The sequence below is a fragment of the Coregonus clupeaformis genome, chromosome 36, assembly GCF_020615455.1.
Source record: "Coregonus clupeaformis isolate EN_2021a chromosome 36, ASM2061545v1, whole genome shotgun sequence".
Classification (NCBI taxonomy): domain Eukaryota; kingdom Metazoa; phylum Chordata; class Actinopteri; order Salmoniformes; family Salmonidae; genus Coregonus; species Coregonus clupeaformis.
This window is the reverse complement of record NC_059227.1, coordinates 17,839,403-17,855,625: the sequence shown is the minus strand read 5'-3', so window position 1 is coordinate 17,855,625 and position 16,223 is coordinate 17,839,403. Positions and strand designations below refer to the sequence as shown.

At 44.0% G+C, this 16,223-nt stretch overlaps 1 protein-coding gene across 1 annotated transcript in view; it reads left to right on the top strand.

Moving 5' to 3' along the window:
• Positions 1-16,223, top strand: part of LOC121552657 (solute carrier family 35 member F1) — a 133,223-nt gene that overhangs the window by 89,829 nt on the left and 27,171 nt on the right. Inside the window, exon 4 of the mRNA XM_041865648.1 lies at positions 15,131-15,290. Coding sequence (XP_041721582.1) covers positions 15,131-15,290 — 160 coding nt within the window. The remainder of the gene's footprint in view (positions 1-15,130; positions 15,291-16,223) is intronic.

Sequence of the window (16,223 nt, the reverse complement as noted above, 5' to 3'; positions counted from 1 at the left end):
CAAGGGGTAGACGCCTAGGCATGGTGTTGAAGATGGAGATTATATCATCATAGTTGAAAGAGTCACTGAGTTCCATTTCAAAGGACAACCAGGCTAAATTGTTCAGCATGCAAGATCTGATGGATGTTTTGATACAGCCTGGAGTGGAAAAGTAGCCTGACAACTTGCACTAAATTCTTCCACTGCTCTGTCATTCGCTACATACTTTAGTCTGAGACTGCCATCATTGAAGTTGTTTGTGGAGAGGAGGGGCACGAGGGGTGTTGTACAAAACAAAGTCATCAGTGATTGGATCGTCTCTAACCAATCAGAATATCAAAGCTAATGACACATTTTTAAACCGCCACTTTACCCACGTGTGTTCTGGCTCTGGCCCAACCCATCGGTTTCTGGACCAATCAGACAACCCAGAGTGTGTTCGCATTCGGTAAAGGATCGGGGAGGTACTCCGATCCAGACTGATTGCGGAGAAGAAACTAACGTTTGTGGGTGTGGCGTTTGGCCGGAGCAAGGAGTCTGGGTAGCCAGGCAAGTGGAGAAGTCATAGGAAGGGTGATGATGGCCCTTAGTTGTTTATTGATGTTAGGGAAAATGTCAGGGCTACAGCTGTCTAAAACTTCAATAAGGGATGGGAATTCCTCACCTCCTAAACATGCTTCATTCAGCATCTTCAGCAGAGATATGATAGTGATCACATGGGGCCAGCAGTGATTATTTCAGTGCAAAAGTCCTAGACCTTGGTAGACAGGCCACTGCTGCTCTCATTTAGGGCTGACCCCAATTAGTCGACTGGTCGATTGCTTGGTCATTAGGCTGTTGGTCGACCGAGATTGTTTTCGTCGAGCAGAAACGAATACAGTGCCTTTGGAAAGTATTCAGACCCCTTGACTTTCTCCACATTTTGTGACGTTACAGCCTTATTCTAAATGGATTTTAAAAATAAATAATCCTCAGCAATCTACACACAATACCCCATAATGACAAAGAGAAAACAGGTTTTTAGAAATCTTTGCAAATGTATAAAAAACCAAAAACAGAAATACCTTATTTGCATAAGTATTCAGACCCTTTGCTATAAGACTCGAAATTGAGCTCAGGTGCATCCTGTTTCCATTGATCATCCTTGAGATGTTTCTACAATTTGATTGGAGTCCACCTGTGGTGAATTCAATTGATTGGACATGATTTGGAAAGGCACACACCTGTCTATATAAGGTCCCACAGTTGACAGTGCATGTCAGAGCAAAAACCAAGGCATGAGGTCAAAATAATTGTCCGTAGAGCTCCGAGACAGGATTGTGTCAAGGCACAGGTCTGGGGAAGGGTACCAAAACATGCAGCATTGAAGTTCCCCAAGAACACAGTGGCCTCGATCATTCTTAAATGGAAGAAGTTTGGAACCACCAAGACTCTTACTAGAGCTGGCCGCCCGGCCAAACTGAGCAATCGGGGGAGAAGGGCCTTGGTCAGGGAGGTGACCAAGAACCCGATGGTCACTCTGACAGAGCTCTAGAGTTCCTCTGTGGAGATGGGAGAACCTTCCAGAAGGACAACCATCTCTTCAGCACTCCACCAATCAGGCCTTTATGGTAGAGTGGCCCGACGGAAGCCACTCCTCAGTAAAAGGCACATGACAGCCCGCTTGGAGTTTGCCAAAAGGCACCTAAAGACTCTCAGACCATGAGAAACAAGATTCTCTGGTCTGATGAAACCAGGATTGAACTCTTTGGCCTGAATGCCAAAGCGTCACGTCTGGAGAAAACCTGGCACCTCCCTATGGTAAGCATGGTGGTGGCAGCATCATGCTGTGGTGATGTTTTTCAGCGGCAGGGACTGGGAGACTAGTCAGGATCGAGGGAAAGATGAACGGAGCAAAGTACAGAGAGTTCCTTGATAAAAACCTACTCCAGAGCGCTCAGGACCTCAGACTGGGGCGAAGGTTAATCTTCCAACAGGACAATGACCCTAAGCACACAGCCAAGACAACACAGGAGTGGCTTCAGGACAGTCTCTGAATGTCCTTGAGTGGCCCAGCCAAAGCCTGGACTTGAACCCGATCGAACATCTCTGGAGAGACCTGAAAATAGCTGTGCAGCGACGCTCTCCATCCAACCTGACAGAGCTTGAGAGGATCTGCAGAGAAGAATGGGAGAAACTCCCCAAATACAGGTAAGCCAAGCTTGTAGCGCCATACCTAAGAAGACTTGAGGCTGTAATCACTGCCAAAGGTGCTTCAACTAAGTACTGAGCAAAGGGTCTGAATACTTATGTAAATGTGTAATTTCTAAAAACCTGTTTTTGTTTTGTCATTGTGGGGTAATGTGTGTAGATTGCTGAGGGAAAAAAACAATTTAAGTAATTTTAGAATAAGGCTGTAACCTAACAAAATGTGGAAAAAGTCAAGGAGTCTGAATACTTTCCGAAGGCACTGTATATATATATATATATTTGCGCCCATCTCAGTGAACTAATCCATTGTGGAGGCCTAGACTAAAAGTAAATGTGCCCATTTGGGGATCTGATAGTATTTCTGATTGGCTTAACGCACCACCACTAATGACCTGTAGAGCTTCTCAAAGTAATGTTTTCTTCGCCATAAACAGCAGGCAAACAAAGTCTGTTTTTACATCCATTGAGAATGACAATAGTTCCTCAATGTATTTGAAAATTCTTTCCAGCTCTCTCCCTTTCAATAACCACTCAGCGTGAAAGGGAAAAATGTCATGCTCTGATCCAGTGGAAACGTCATAAAATAGGCCTACTTGATTACTTCTTTTCAGTGCTTGACTTGGACTGAAATAGGTTCCGTTACTCATTTTGGGTGCTGGTACTGTTTTATATTTATATTTACAGTCTGAAGTTTACATACACCTTAGCCAAATACATTTAAACTCAGTTTTTCACAATTCCTGACATTTAATCCTAGTACAAATTCCCTGTCTTAGGTCAGTTAGAATCACCACTTTATTTTAAGAATGTGAAATGTAAGAATAATAGTAGAGAGAATGATTTATTTCAGCTTTTATTTATTTCATCACATTCCCAGTGGGTCACAAGTTTACATACACTCAATTAGTATTTGGTTGCATTGCCTTTAAATTGTTTAACTTGGGTCAAACATTTCGGGTAGCCTTCCACAAGCTTCCCACAATAAATTGGGTGAATTTTGGCACATTCCTCCTGACAGAGCTGGTGTAACTGAGTCAGGTTTGTAGGCCTCCTTGCTCACACACGCTTTTTCAGTTCTGCCCACAACTTTGCTATAGGATTGAGGTCAGGGCTTTGTGATGGCCACTCCAATACCTTGACTTTGTTGTCCATAAGCCATTTTCGCACAACTTTGGAAGTATGCTTGGGGTCATTGTCCATTTGGAAGACCAATTTTTGACCAAGCTTTAACTTCTTGACTGATGTCTTGAGATGTTGCTTCAATATAGCCACATCATTTTCCTTCCTCATGATGCCATCTATTTTGTGAAGTGCACCAGTCCCTCCTGCAGCAAAGCACCCCCACAGCATGATGCTGCCACCCCTGTGCTTCACAGTTGGGATGGTGTTCTTCGGCTTGCAAGCCTTCCCCTTTTTCCTCCAAACATAACGATGGTCATTATGGCCAAGCAGTTCTATTTTTGTTTCATCAGACCAGAGGACATTTCTCCAAAAAGTACGATCTTTGTCCCCATGTGCAGTTGTAAACCGTAGTCTGGCTTTTTTATGGCAGTTTTGGAGCAGCGGCTTCTTCCTTGCTGAGCGGCCTTTCAGGTTATGTCGATATAGGACTTGTTTTACTGTGGATATAGATACTTTTGTACCTGTTTCCTCCAGCATCTTCACAAGGTACTTTGCTGTTGTTCTGGAATTGATTTGCACTTTTCGCACCAAGGTACGTTCATCTCTAAGAAACAGAATGCGTCTCCTTCCTGAGCGGTATGAGGGCTGCGTGGTCCCATGGTGTTTATACTTGCGTACTATTGTTTGTACAGATGAACGTGGTACCTTCAGGCATTTGGAAATTGCTACCAAGGATGAACCAGACTTCTGAGGTCTTGGCTGATTTATTTTGATTTTCCCATGATGTCAAGCAAGGAGGCACTGATTTTGAAGGTAGGCCTTGAAATACATTCACAGGTACACCACCAATTGACTCAAATTATGTCAATTACCCTATCAGAAGCTTCTAAAGCCATGACATCATTTTCTGGAATTTTCCAAGCTGTTTAAAGGCACAGTCAACTTAGTGTATGTAAACTTCTGACCCACTGGAATTGTGATACAGTGAATTATAAGTGAAATAATCTGTCTGTAAACAATTGTTGGAAAAATGACTTGTGTCATGCACAAAGTAGATGTCCTAACCGACTTGCCAAAACTATAGTTTGTTAACAAGAAATTTGTGGAGTAGTTGAAAAACAGGTTTTAATGACTCCAACCTAAGTGTATGTAAACTTCCGACTTCAACTGTAGGTGTAGGAGCTCCACAATACTTTTTAGCTAATATTCTGTAAGAGGAACAGGAGCTAAAGCAGCAGAAAATTTGAGGTGCTGGTACTCAGCTCCAGTGAGCTTCTTATCCCTTGCGCAAAAAGCCTACAGCTGTGTCTGTCCTGAGCTCACTGTCGCTGGAAACTCTGAGGGCCCAGAATATTTTATACAATGCTAGCGCAAGCTTCGTGCTGGACCCAAGTTAATAGTTGATACAATGTTTCAAGTTCGTTGCAGACAGGCCATGTGTAGCCAATGTGATTTATAGGATATTTATTTTTATCAGGATATTTTCTACCTGCAGGCTGTAATGTTTTTATTTGTTGGCTTTATGTAGGCTATTTTTACATAGTTGGCAATCGAAGTTACTTTTTAGGTTTGTATCATTTTCATTTAGATTTGGATAGAATTTTGATTAACCACATGACAATGATTTTGAGATATGAAGACGTTATTATAAATTAAATGGAACTGTTTCACGAAAATGTGCATATGAAAACTGGCACGCAGATCGGTAGAAATTGTAAGATAAATTGGCATTCAACATTAGAAAGGTTGCCGACTCCTCGTGTGTAGCCTATTACCGGCAACTTCAGGAGAGTAATGGCAGAGTCTGCGAAAGCCAGCAGGAGTTGGAGGAGAATAGTTGGGTCAGGTTTTTTTCTTCTGGTTATCTAGATCTCTGGCGGCCTCTTGAGGCATTTGTCTTATTTCATCAAACAAAGCGCTTTAAGCATTAGACAAGCTCAATGCATATAGATTATTTTATTAAAACACATATGGTGGGGAGAACAAGTATTTGATACACTGCCAATTTTGCAGGTTTTCCTACTTACAAAGCATGTAGAGGTCTGTCATTTTTATCATAGGTACACTTCAACCGTGAGAGATGGAATCTAAAACAAAAATCCAGAAAATCACATTGTATGATTTTTAAGTAATTCATTTGCATTTTAGTGCATGACATAAGTATTTGATACATCAGAAAAGCAGAACTTAATATTTGGTACAGAAACCTTTGTTTGCAATTACAGAGATCATACGTTTCCTGTAGGTCTTGACCAGGTTTGCACACACTGCAGCAGGGATTTTGGCCCACTCCTCCATACAGACCTTCTCCAGATCCTTCAGGTTTCGGGGGCTGTCGCTGGGCAATACAGACTTTCAGCTCCCTCCAAAGATGTTCTATTGGGTTCAGGTCTGGAGACTGGCTAGGCCACTCCAGGACCTTGAGATGCTTCTTACGGAGCCACTCCTTAGTTGCCCTGGCTGTGTGTTTCGGGTCGTTGTCATGCTGGAAGACCCAGCCACGACCCATCTTCAATGCTCTTACTGAGGGAAGGAGGTTGTTGGCCAAGATCTCGCAATACATGGCCCCATCCATCCTCCCCTCAATACGGTGCAGTCGTCCTGTCCCCTTTCCAGAAAAGCATCCCCAAAGAATGATGTTTCCACCTCCATGCTTCACGGTTGGGATGGTGTTCTTGGGGTTGTACTCATCCTTCTTTTTCCTCCAAACACGGCGAGTGGAGTTTAGACCAAAAAGCTCTATTCTTGTCTCATCAGACCACATGACCTTCTCCCATTCCTCCTCTGGATCATCCAGATGGTCATTGGCAAACTTCAGACGGGCCTGGACATGCGCTGGCTTGAGTAGGGGGACCTTGCGTGCGCTGCAGGATTTTAATCCATGACGGCGTAGTGTGTTACTAATGGTTTTCTTTGAGACTGTGGTCCCAGCTCTCTTCAGGTCATTGACCAGGTCCTGCCGTGTAGTTCTGGGCTGATCCCTCACCTTCCTCATGATCATTGATGCCCCACGAGGTGAGATCTTGCATGGAGCCCCAGACCGAGGGTGATTGACCGTCATCTTGAACATCTTCCATTTTCTAATAATTGCGCAAACAGTTGTTGCCTTCTCACCAAGCTGCTTGCCTATTGTCCTGTAGCCCATCCCAGCCTTGTGCAGGTCTACAATTGTATCCCTGATGTCCTTACACAGCTCTCTGGTCTTGGCCATTGTGGAGAGGTTGGAGTCTGTTTGATTGAGTGTGTGGACAGGTGTCTTTTATACAGGTAACGAGTTCAAACAGGTGCAGTTAATACAGGTAATGAGTGAAGAACAGGAGGGCTTCTTAAAGAAAAACTAACAGGTCTGTGAGAGACGGAATTCTTACTGGTTGATAGGTGATCAAATACTTATGTCATGCAATAAAATGCAAATTAATTACTTAAAAATCATACAATGTGATTTTCTGGATTTTTGTTTTAGATTCCGTCTCTCACAGTTGAAGTGTACCTATGATAAAAAATTACAGACCTCTACATGCTTTGTAAGTAGGAAAACCTGCAAAATCGGCAGTGTATCAAATACTTGTTCTCCCCACTGTATGGAAAAATACACATTTACAAATTTCGACCAATCGATTGGTCAAAAGAACAGACGACTTTTGGTCGACCAAGATCTTTTTTAGTCGGGGACAGCCCTACTCTTATTTAATATTGGTCCTCCTGGAACCGGGTATGCAGCTCAGTCAGCTGTCTATCCAGGACGATGAGTCTAGTGTTTTTGGGCAGCTGCTCTAGACGATTTTGAATTGAATGTATTTGGATATGAATGTAACATTTTCAAAAAGTTGCCCTTATTAAGGGCCTATTCACTATCCCTATGTCTATGTAGTGCTATGTCCTGTTTTGCGCATAGAACCACTTTGACGTGATCACGATTCCTCTCTACAAATGAATAGTACATGGACTCGCGGTTAAGTTTATTTAAAACATTACCCCGGCTTTGATTGTGATGGCTTTGCACTATAGCCTTCAAATTTATCCAGTGCAAAAGAGTGGGGTTTGCTAGCCTGGTGCTTGAAGCATTCCTCACAAAGGTGCTTCCAATCCTTATATCTGTCTCTAACAAATGAGTCTTCCATAGTGGCCTCTGGGAAATGTCTACACAGTTTACAGAAAAGAGTGTGCCTTGTCGAACTGTATTCCAGCCTGTAAAACTATCCATACCACTTCCATAGCGGGGAACACACATTTTGGTTGTGTGGGTGGTTTGTCAACTAGAGTTAAGACAAATCCGCAGGTGGGGCTGGGCGATGGTAAGCTGGGCTGTGGAAGTCGAAGCAGTAGCTAATCTCATGGGCTAACATGCTAGCCTCCTCATGGGCTGACGATGACTCTGACAGATTGGGTTTAGCCAATGGAGGTAGTGGAGCAGGTGTTGTCTTCATCCTCCATCCGTGGCTTTTTGAAAAAGCGCATGAGTGAACTTTGTTTTGCCATTACTTGTGACTAGCTAGCTAGCGCTAGTTCGCATTAGCAAAGAATTGCAGAGGGTCAAAACAATTTGCCCACAGTTAGCATGCTAGTAGGTGCATGTGTGGAGGAGGTGGGTGTGTGTGTAGTGGTACCATATGATTGTAATATAACAAATTAGCCTCCTACTGCATTTTTTTAACATTTCTGTTTAGTCAGGAGACAATACAAACAACAAATCATATTTATTTATTTCATTATATATATATATAAAATGAAATAAATTAATTTGATTTGTTGTTTGTAATATATATATTAAGCCATCCTGATTGGCTGGCCCTCTGCCCAGCCTGGCCCTGTCGTGGCTCCGCCTCTGGTTGAGTCTGCATGATAAGAGGGCTAATTAAAGGTACACTGGCAGACTCTCATTCCATGTGTCAGTTTATCTTCATTAAAATGTGGTTAGTGCAAAAGGAGCCTTACTCAGATCCATCTGAAAGGCATCAGTTTGCTAGCGGAGGGAGGGATGGAAAGAGGGAAGAAGGAAGAGAGGGATGGAAGGAGAGAGATGTAAATTATTATAGGAGAGTCTCGCTGAGAGCAGGATTAGTTTTTTTTTCCCTCTCTTAATTTCCTCTAATCTCACCTAAATCTGGCATTTCCCTCCACCCCTCCGGAGCCCAGCCAGGACTCAGGATCCATCCAGGGGCCCCAGGGCTGAGAGATTTGGGGAGACAAACAGTGAGGAGTGTGTCGGTATCCCCTCTCTAGTCATAAATCAGGCCTGGCCCCTAAACACTCTCCTCTCTCAGTAGTCAGGGCTGAACGGCAACAAGAAGCATTCCTACCATTAATACTCCACTGGCTTACCAGGACACTTCTGGTACCTCCAGCTCACCCATATTATTATAGTTTTGTGTTTTTATGTTAGTTTTTATTTCTATTCGTTTTTTATTAGTAGTCCTGACACTCAGGTGAGAGAGGAGAAATGAGATCAGTGCCAACTGCAAAGTTGTGATAATGGGTATAGCTCGTGCTTGTGCTATAGCTACATGCTCTACAGCCATATCAGTCAAATAGGCTATACCACGTGTGGTGGTGTCATTGTCATTCAGTAGCCCTTTCCTGCAATCAATGATCAAAAGCGCCCTCTTTGGCCTCATGGGTGGAATGTTATTAAAATTGTTCAGAATTTCATACATGTATTCAAGAGCATGTTGTGTCTCAGCTGATGGCGGGCACAACACAAAAACCTCAGATGATGTAAAATAGGTCTAAGCTACAAAATTTGCGAATATAAAGAAAAATGAGTTTACGCGTGTTTAGATAATTGACGTTTAGGGTAAAATAAATTACAAGTTTTATTTAGAAATATAATAATTCAAGAAATTATTAAATAGTTTGACAACCCTGTTTTTAAGATTTTAAATTATATCAATCTCAACCATTTATCTTTTCCAGTGATGAAGACGTATGTCTCATGGTATGGTGGAGTATGCAAAATAGGTCAACTTTGAGCACCTTTATCTCTTGAATGTTTTGGCATTCAGGTCCAAAAAGTCACTTTCTGAGCACTTGTACAATGCGGAAATATGTATGGAAGGTTTCGTTCAAATCAAAAGGGGTGCTTTAAAAAAGTGATTGAATTCAAAATAGATTTACCCTAAAGTCTATGATAGCCTGAGAATATAAGGTATCAGCAACAATCTGAATAAATATAGATTGATTCTTTCTTCAGATCCTAGAAGTGCAGATCCAGCATTTTCCATTTCCTAGTGTCGAGACAGATGGAGCCATGTGAAAACAAGTAGGAAGAAACACATCTTTAAATGTGTCTACTATCGGCTCGTGGGATTCTGTCTCTGTCACTTCCTCTACTTCTGCCTCTGTCACTGCCAGCCTCTACTCAGCCAGACTGAAAACAGATGGAGTGTCAGGGTCTATCTCCATCAGATACCGCTCTGCTCACATCGTCCCCCGTCCGCCACTCCAGACCACTCCGCCTCATCATTGTTCCAGGAAGGGCAATCGATGACAGGCACGGCACCTCTGTCTCACGGCAGAGAGAGAGAACCCACGGTCTGGGCCTGAGTCCTGAGTGTCAGGGCCAGTGGTGTGGAGCGCTGATTGTTCTGCTGAAGTGAAGTGGTGGAGGTAACAGTGTAAAAGGTAACAGAATCCCCTCATTGGTGGTCTGGCCCTGTGACAGACAGACAGGCTGGACGAGTTGATCAGTACCTCCATGCCAGATCTGCTGTGCAAGTTGGTTTGATAATGAGCAGTGTTTCCCCTACAATTGTTTTCCGCAGTGGTGGCAAAGTCAGCGTGGGGGGGATTGCCTGGTAGTGGGCGGGGCCAATGGCGCGGTCTCCGACCAGACATTTTAGAGGACCTCCTTTTGGCCGCAGAGACAATATTTTTCTGTTTTAAAGAAAATTTCCTGCAGTTGTACACATTTTGCCATGGGGTGGAGAGAAAATTGTAATAGTTTCCTTAAATTCTACACATTTTGCCATGGCTTATGTCGTGTTCTTATGCTATCTGAGTGACTCAAACATTATAACAAAATCAGTGGGGGCCCCAAGACATTTTAGGAATTTTAGATTCTCCCTGACTGTTGAGTTTTTATTTTGGTGGTTGTTAGTTCTCAAAGAATATGTTACAGTTTATTAGGTACACCACCCCGTTCACGTTCGCTTCCGGGATGCCCTTGTCCCATCGCGCTCTAGCGACTCATTGTGACGGGCCGGGCGCCTGCAAGCTGACTTCGGTAGCCAGCTGGACGGTGTTTCCTCCAACACATTGGTGCGGCTGGCTTCCGGGTTAAGGGAGCAGTGCAGCTCGCCGGGATTTCCTTGTCCCATCGCGCTCTAGCGACTCATTGTGACGGGCCGGGCGCCTGCAAGCTGACTTCGGTAGCCAGCTGGACGGTGTTTCCTCCAACACATTGGTGCGGCTGGCTTCCGGCTTAAGCGAGCAGTGCAGCTTGGCAGGGTCGTGTTTCGGAGGACGCATGGCTCTCGACCTTCGCCTCTCCCGAGTCCGTATGGGAGTTGCAGCGATGGGACAAGACTGTAACTACTAATTGGATATCACGAAATTGGGGAGAAAAAGGGGTAAAAGTAAAAAATAAAAAATGGCCAGGCTCCTGGGCTTTTCACACACGACATTTACATTTACATTTTAGTCATTTAGCAGACGCTCTTATCCAGAGCGACTTACAGGAGCAATTAGGGTTAAGTGCCTTGCTCAAGGGCACATTTACGTCATTTAGCAGACGCTCTAGTCCAGAGCGACTCACAAATTGATGCATTCACCCTATAGCCAGTGGGATAACCACTTTACAATTTTTTTTGGGGGGTAGAAGGATTACTTTATCCTATCCCAGGTATTCCTTAAAGAGGTGGGGTTTCAAATGTCTCCGGAAGGTGGTGAGCTGACTCCGCTGTGTGGGGGGGTAGAAGGATTACTTTATCCTATCCCAGGTATTCCTTAAAGAGGTGGGGTTTCAAATGTCTCCAGAAGGTGGTGAGTGACTCCGCTGTGTGTGGGGGGGGTAGAAGGATTACTTTATCCTATCCCAGGTATTCCTTAAAGAGGTGGGGTTTCAAATGTCTCCAGAAGGTGGTGAGTGACTCCGACAGTGTCTAATATTTACAGAGAATGGTGCGACAAACAAAAAAAATCCAGTCAGCGGCACTCCTGTGGGCGAAAACAGCTCGATGATAAGAGGTCTAAGGAGAATGGCAAGAATCTTGCAAACTAACATGCGGGCCACAAACAGGCAAATAACAGTGCAGTACAACAGTGGTGTGCAGAACGGCATCTTGGAACGCACAACTCATCGGTCCTTGTCACAGATAGGCAATTGCAGCAGACGACCACAACGGGTTCCACTCCTATCAGCTAAAAACAAGAAGAAGCGGCTCCAGTGGGCACGTGATCACCAACACTGGGCAATTGAGCAGTGGAAAAACATAGCTTGGCCTGATGAATCCCAGTTCCTGTTGCGTCATGCTGATGGCAGAGTCTGGATTTGGTGTAAGCAGCATGAGTCCATGGCCCCATCCTGCCTGCTGTCAACGGTACACAATGGTGGTGGTGGTGTAATGTTGTGGGGAATGTTTTCCTGACACATGTTACCAATTGAGCAACGTTTCCATTCCCCAAAGAATTCAGGCTGTTCTGGAGGCAAAGGGGGATCCGACCCAGTACTAGATGGGTGTACCTAATAAACTGACCACTGAGTGTATAACTCCATTATCATTTCTACATACTTTATACCTGATTTTAGTCGTTTAAGTTTTATTTGTTATTTTGGGGGGGAGTGGCGGCAACGATTTAGCAGAGGCTAAATTAATATAGGGGAAACACTGAATGAGAGAGCAACTCAGGTCAAGTGAACTCAAATGAAGTAAGTTTGGGGTTAGCTGGAGACTTGATCAATGGACCCTCTCACTCTAAGGCCAAGTCATACTCTCCTCTTGTTCCTCTGTGCAGGGGATGTTGCTATTTAGTTTAATTGGCTCTCCTACTGATTCTTTAGGGAGGGTGGAGGAAAGAAATAGGCACAACAATTCTCAACAGTTTTATATAAACTATAACAAGGTTAGACAATGCCTCATCAATATTAATATGCAGGCATGAAGAGAATGGGGCATAAAACAGTGCTATAAAGGACTTTCCCATGAAGTGGGAAATGATTAGTTGTTATGAATGGTCATGGTATCTGGCTAGGCTCCAATATGAGGAGATCAGTGGGTACATCCGGAGAAAGCTCCTCTTCATCAACTCATTATACAGCCGGCTAGGGACATTATCTTCACTGCTATTCACACTCCTCCATTTAGAAATATGCATGTAGCCAGCCACGGTCCTGGGGACATAACACTGTAAAACTGAGGAATTAAATGAAGATTTATTCGGCAGAGTTAAGCAGAGAGTCTTATTAGGACTGACTAAATAGCCAGTGGTTTCATTCGTTTGCTGGTATTTGTAAAGAGGAGCAGAGAATTTCATTACCAAGTCATGTCTATTATTTTGCCAATAACTCACTGTAGAAGTTGTCAGTTTCCTGCCATAGCTGTTACCCAGATAGCACTGAGAGAACAGGTGAGAGTAAACACAGAACTCAATAATTCACTCACTTTCAGGGTTCTCTCATGGTTATTGTTACCCTACACCAGCGTTCCTCAACTGGCGCCCTGTAGGCCGAATTTGGCCCACGGATGGTTTTATTTGGCCCTCTTATTCTCTTTCTCGCTCCCTCTCCCTCTTGCTCCTTTTCCTCTCTCCCTTGTTCCCTCTCTTTGTTTCTCTCTCTCTCTCTCTCTCTCTCTCGCTCTCTCGCTCTCAAGGGCATGCTACAGTAACAGACAGGTTAATATAACCAAGCGGTGAAAAAGCCTTCCATTAGGCAGAAACACACTGGCCTGAGGAGAGACTGAAACATACTGGTCTGATGAGAGACTGAAACATACTGGTCTGATGAGCGAGGAGAGACTGAAACATACTGGTCTGATGAGGGACTGAAACATACTGGTCTGATGAGAGAGGAGAGACTGAAACATACTGGTCTGATGAGAGACTGAAACATACTGGTCTGATGAGAGACTGAAACATACTGGTCTGATGAGAGACTGAAACATACTGGTCTGATGAGAGACTGAAACATACTGGTCTGATGAGAGACTGAAACATACTGGTCTGATGAGAGACTGAAACATACTGGTCTGATGAGAGACTGAGACATACTGGTCTGATGAGAGACTGAGACATACTGGTCTGATGAGAGAGGAGAGACTGAGACATACTGGTCTGATGAGAGAGGAGAGACTGAGACATACTGGTCTGATGAGAGAGGAGAGACTGAGACATACTGGTCTGATGAGAGAGGAGAGACTGAGACATACTGGTCTGATGAGAGAGGAGAGGCGAGGGGCCAGTAGAATAATGTATGCACTCACTAACTGTAAGTCGCTCTGGATAAGAGCGTCTGCTAAATGACTAAAATGTAAATGTAAAATGAGAGACGGAGACATACTGGTCTGGCGTTTAGACAAATCGATAAAACCACACATTATTATGCCAGGGTTGTCCTAGGTGTCAGAACATTCATTGCATACATCAATGTTGGGAGCTGCCAGGAGAGTCAGGAGAGCCACTCCACCACCTCTTCTCTTCTCCTCTGTGTACTCTGCCTGTGATGAGCAGTAATGGGGGGGCATTTTGCTGTACTACAGTTCAATGTAGCAGTTTGTTTTCCTGTGCATTACTTGTCCCCGAGGGTGAGCCCATACTGCTACCACTAAGTGCCAGAAAGGTTTCCCGGAATGGAGGCCTGATGGTCCCCTAGGTGATCGTAAACCTTCCCTCTCCTCCCTCCCGTATGACCCCTTCTCCTTCCTGACGCATCATCCTCCATCACCCCTAATTCTCCATCCTCATTGTCTCTCATCACCGTTAGTGTTGGACTGACCTCTGACCTCGTCCTCTACTACAGTGTGTGTCCTGAGTGGTGCAGTAGTCTAAGGCACTGCATCGCAGTGCTAACTGTGCCACTAGAGATCCTGGTTCGAATCCAGGCTCTGTCGCAGCTGGCCGCGACCGGGAGACTCATGGGCGGCGCACAATTGGCCCAGCGTCGTCCAGGGTAGGGGAGGGAATGGCCGGCAGGGATGTAGCTCAGTTGATAGAGCATGGCGTTTGCAACGCCAGGGTTGTGGGTTCGATTCCCACGGGGGGCCAGTATAAAAAAATATATATATGTGTTCACTAACTGTAAGTCGCTCTGGATAAGAGCGTCTGCTAAATGACTAAAATGTAAATGTAAATGTAAATGTAATGTGTCCTATGTGTCAGCCCCTGGACTTAGTGTGGTGGGTCGTTTCTAGCTCTACTGTGATACCATCTCCCTAGGTGTGTCTTTTGTCTATGTGGCGTACCGTATCTTGGAACTCCATTTAAACCAGGGATATCTGAGTGAGAGTGACTATCAAAATCAATTGGGGTCCTCCCGGTCAGTAATTAGACCATGATTAATACAAGTTTAGATAGCTGGCTAGACTAACTTACCAATTTTAGCTGACATGGGCTAATTGAGTGACTGTCAGTGACTGACATAACAAGAGAAAAACTGCTGATGCACAACCAGATTTCGAAATTGCACCTTGTATATTCTACTACTCTAACTCTCAACAGTAAGTTGAGACCCCGACTCAGTTCCTAAAAAATAATGTTGGGGGAGGGGGGTTTGATCCGGGGGGAATACAAAGGGCGGCCAGTTGCCCATCCCTGATTTAAACCATGTTCTCTCTGTGTTGTGTCTGTATTAACCAGAGTTCATTGTGTCCATTCTATCCCTGTATGTCTCTGCTCTGTCTCTCAGCTCTTAGACTGTTTCACCATCCCTGTGGTGCTGCTGCTGTCCTGGTTCTTCCTGCTTGTGAGGTACAAGGCCGTGCATTTTGTGGGCGTCGGGGTGTGTCTGCTGGGCATCGGCTGTATGGTGGGGGCAGATGTCCTGGTGGGAAGACAGCAGGGCCATGGTAAGACACACACACACACACACAATACCCTTACTGCCCCATGGGTCAATAACACAGTGTTATTGAATTACCTAAATTCCTACAGGAATTAAGCTTTTGCAAAGGCTCAGAATAAATGTGTACTGCTCTGACTCTTTGGAGGCCTTCATGATAAAATATATATATATTTTGATTGTTATTGTGTAGCCTGCTGTGTCCTTCACACAAATACCCCCATTGCCCAAACACACAGACAGTGTCCTCACTGTGCAGTTCACCATCACCGTCTCATTGTTTTTAAACCTCACAGTACCTTTAGCGATAACACAGTCAGATCCCCTGTGTTATCCCTGGTGCAGCGTGCCTTTCACATCTATGGACAGTCTCCTCCTCTCAATATTGCATTAATTACCCCTGGATTTCCAATAGATTTAATTTTAGTTCAATATGAAGAATAAATGTTATATTCCAAATCATATTACATGTTCTTGATCCGAGGAGTTTAGAGTTTCATTCAAAACAAACTGCTAGAGTTAAATGTCTGTCTCAGAATTGACAGAATAGTTACATTATATTATATCTCAAATTTGTGCTGAGTATCTGTAAGATCTTTGTTTGATCGGGCACAGTTTATCCCTACATTACTGAGACCCATTGCTGCATTCAGTATGCACTAAACATGCAGGGATAAAGGGACAATGCAATACTTTGGTATCAGGTTCCAATCAATAATGGCAATTTGTCTTACCAGTTACACAGTAGTGTTACGGAGAAAAGCGTTATTTCAAACCCAATAAAGTGAACAGTATGGTTAAGTGAATCTTACATTTGCTCAATTTATTAACTCCAATTAAGAAAAGTTGCTGCAGCCCAGTTGCTGTCTGTACCTCTCTATCAGCCAGTCTTTCACTGCCTCGTTGTCATCTATTACTAATGTGGTTTTTATAGGCTAGC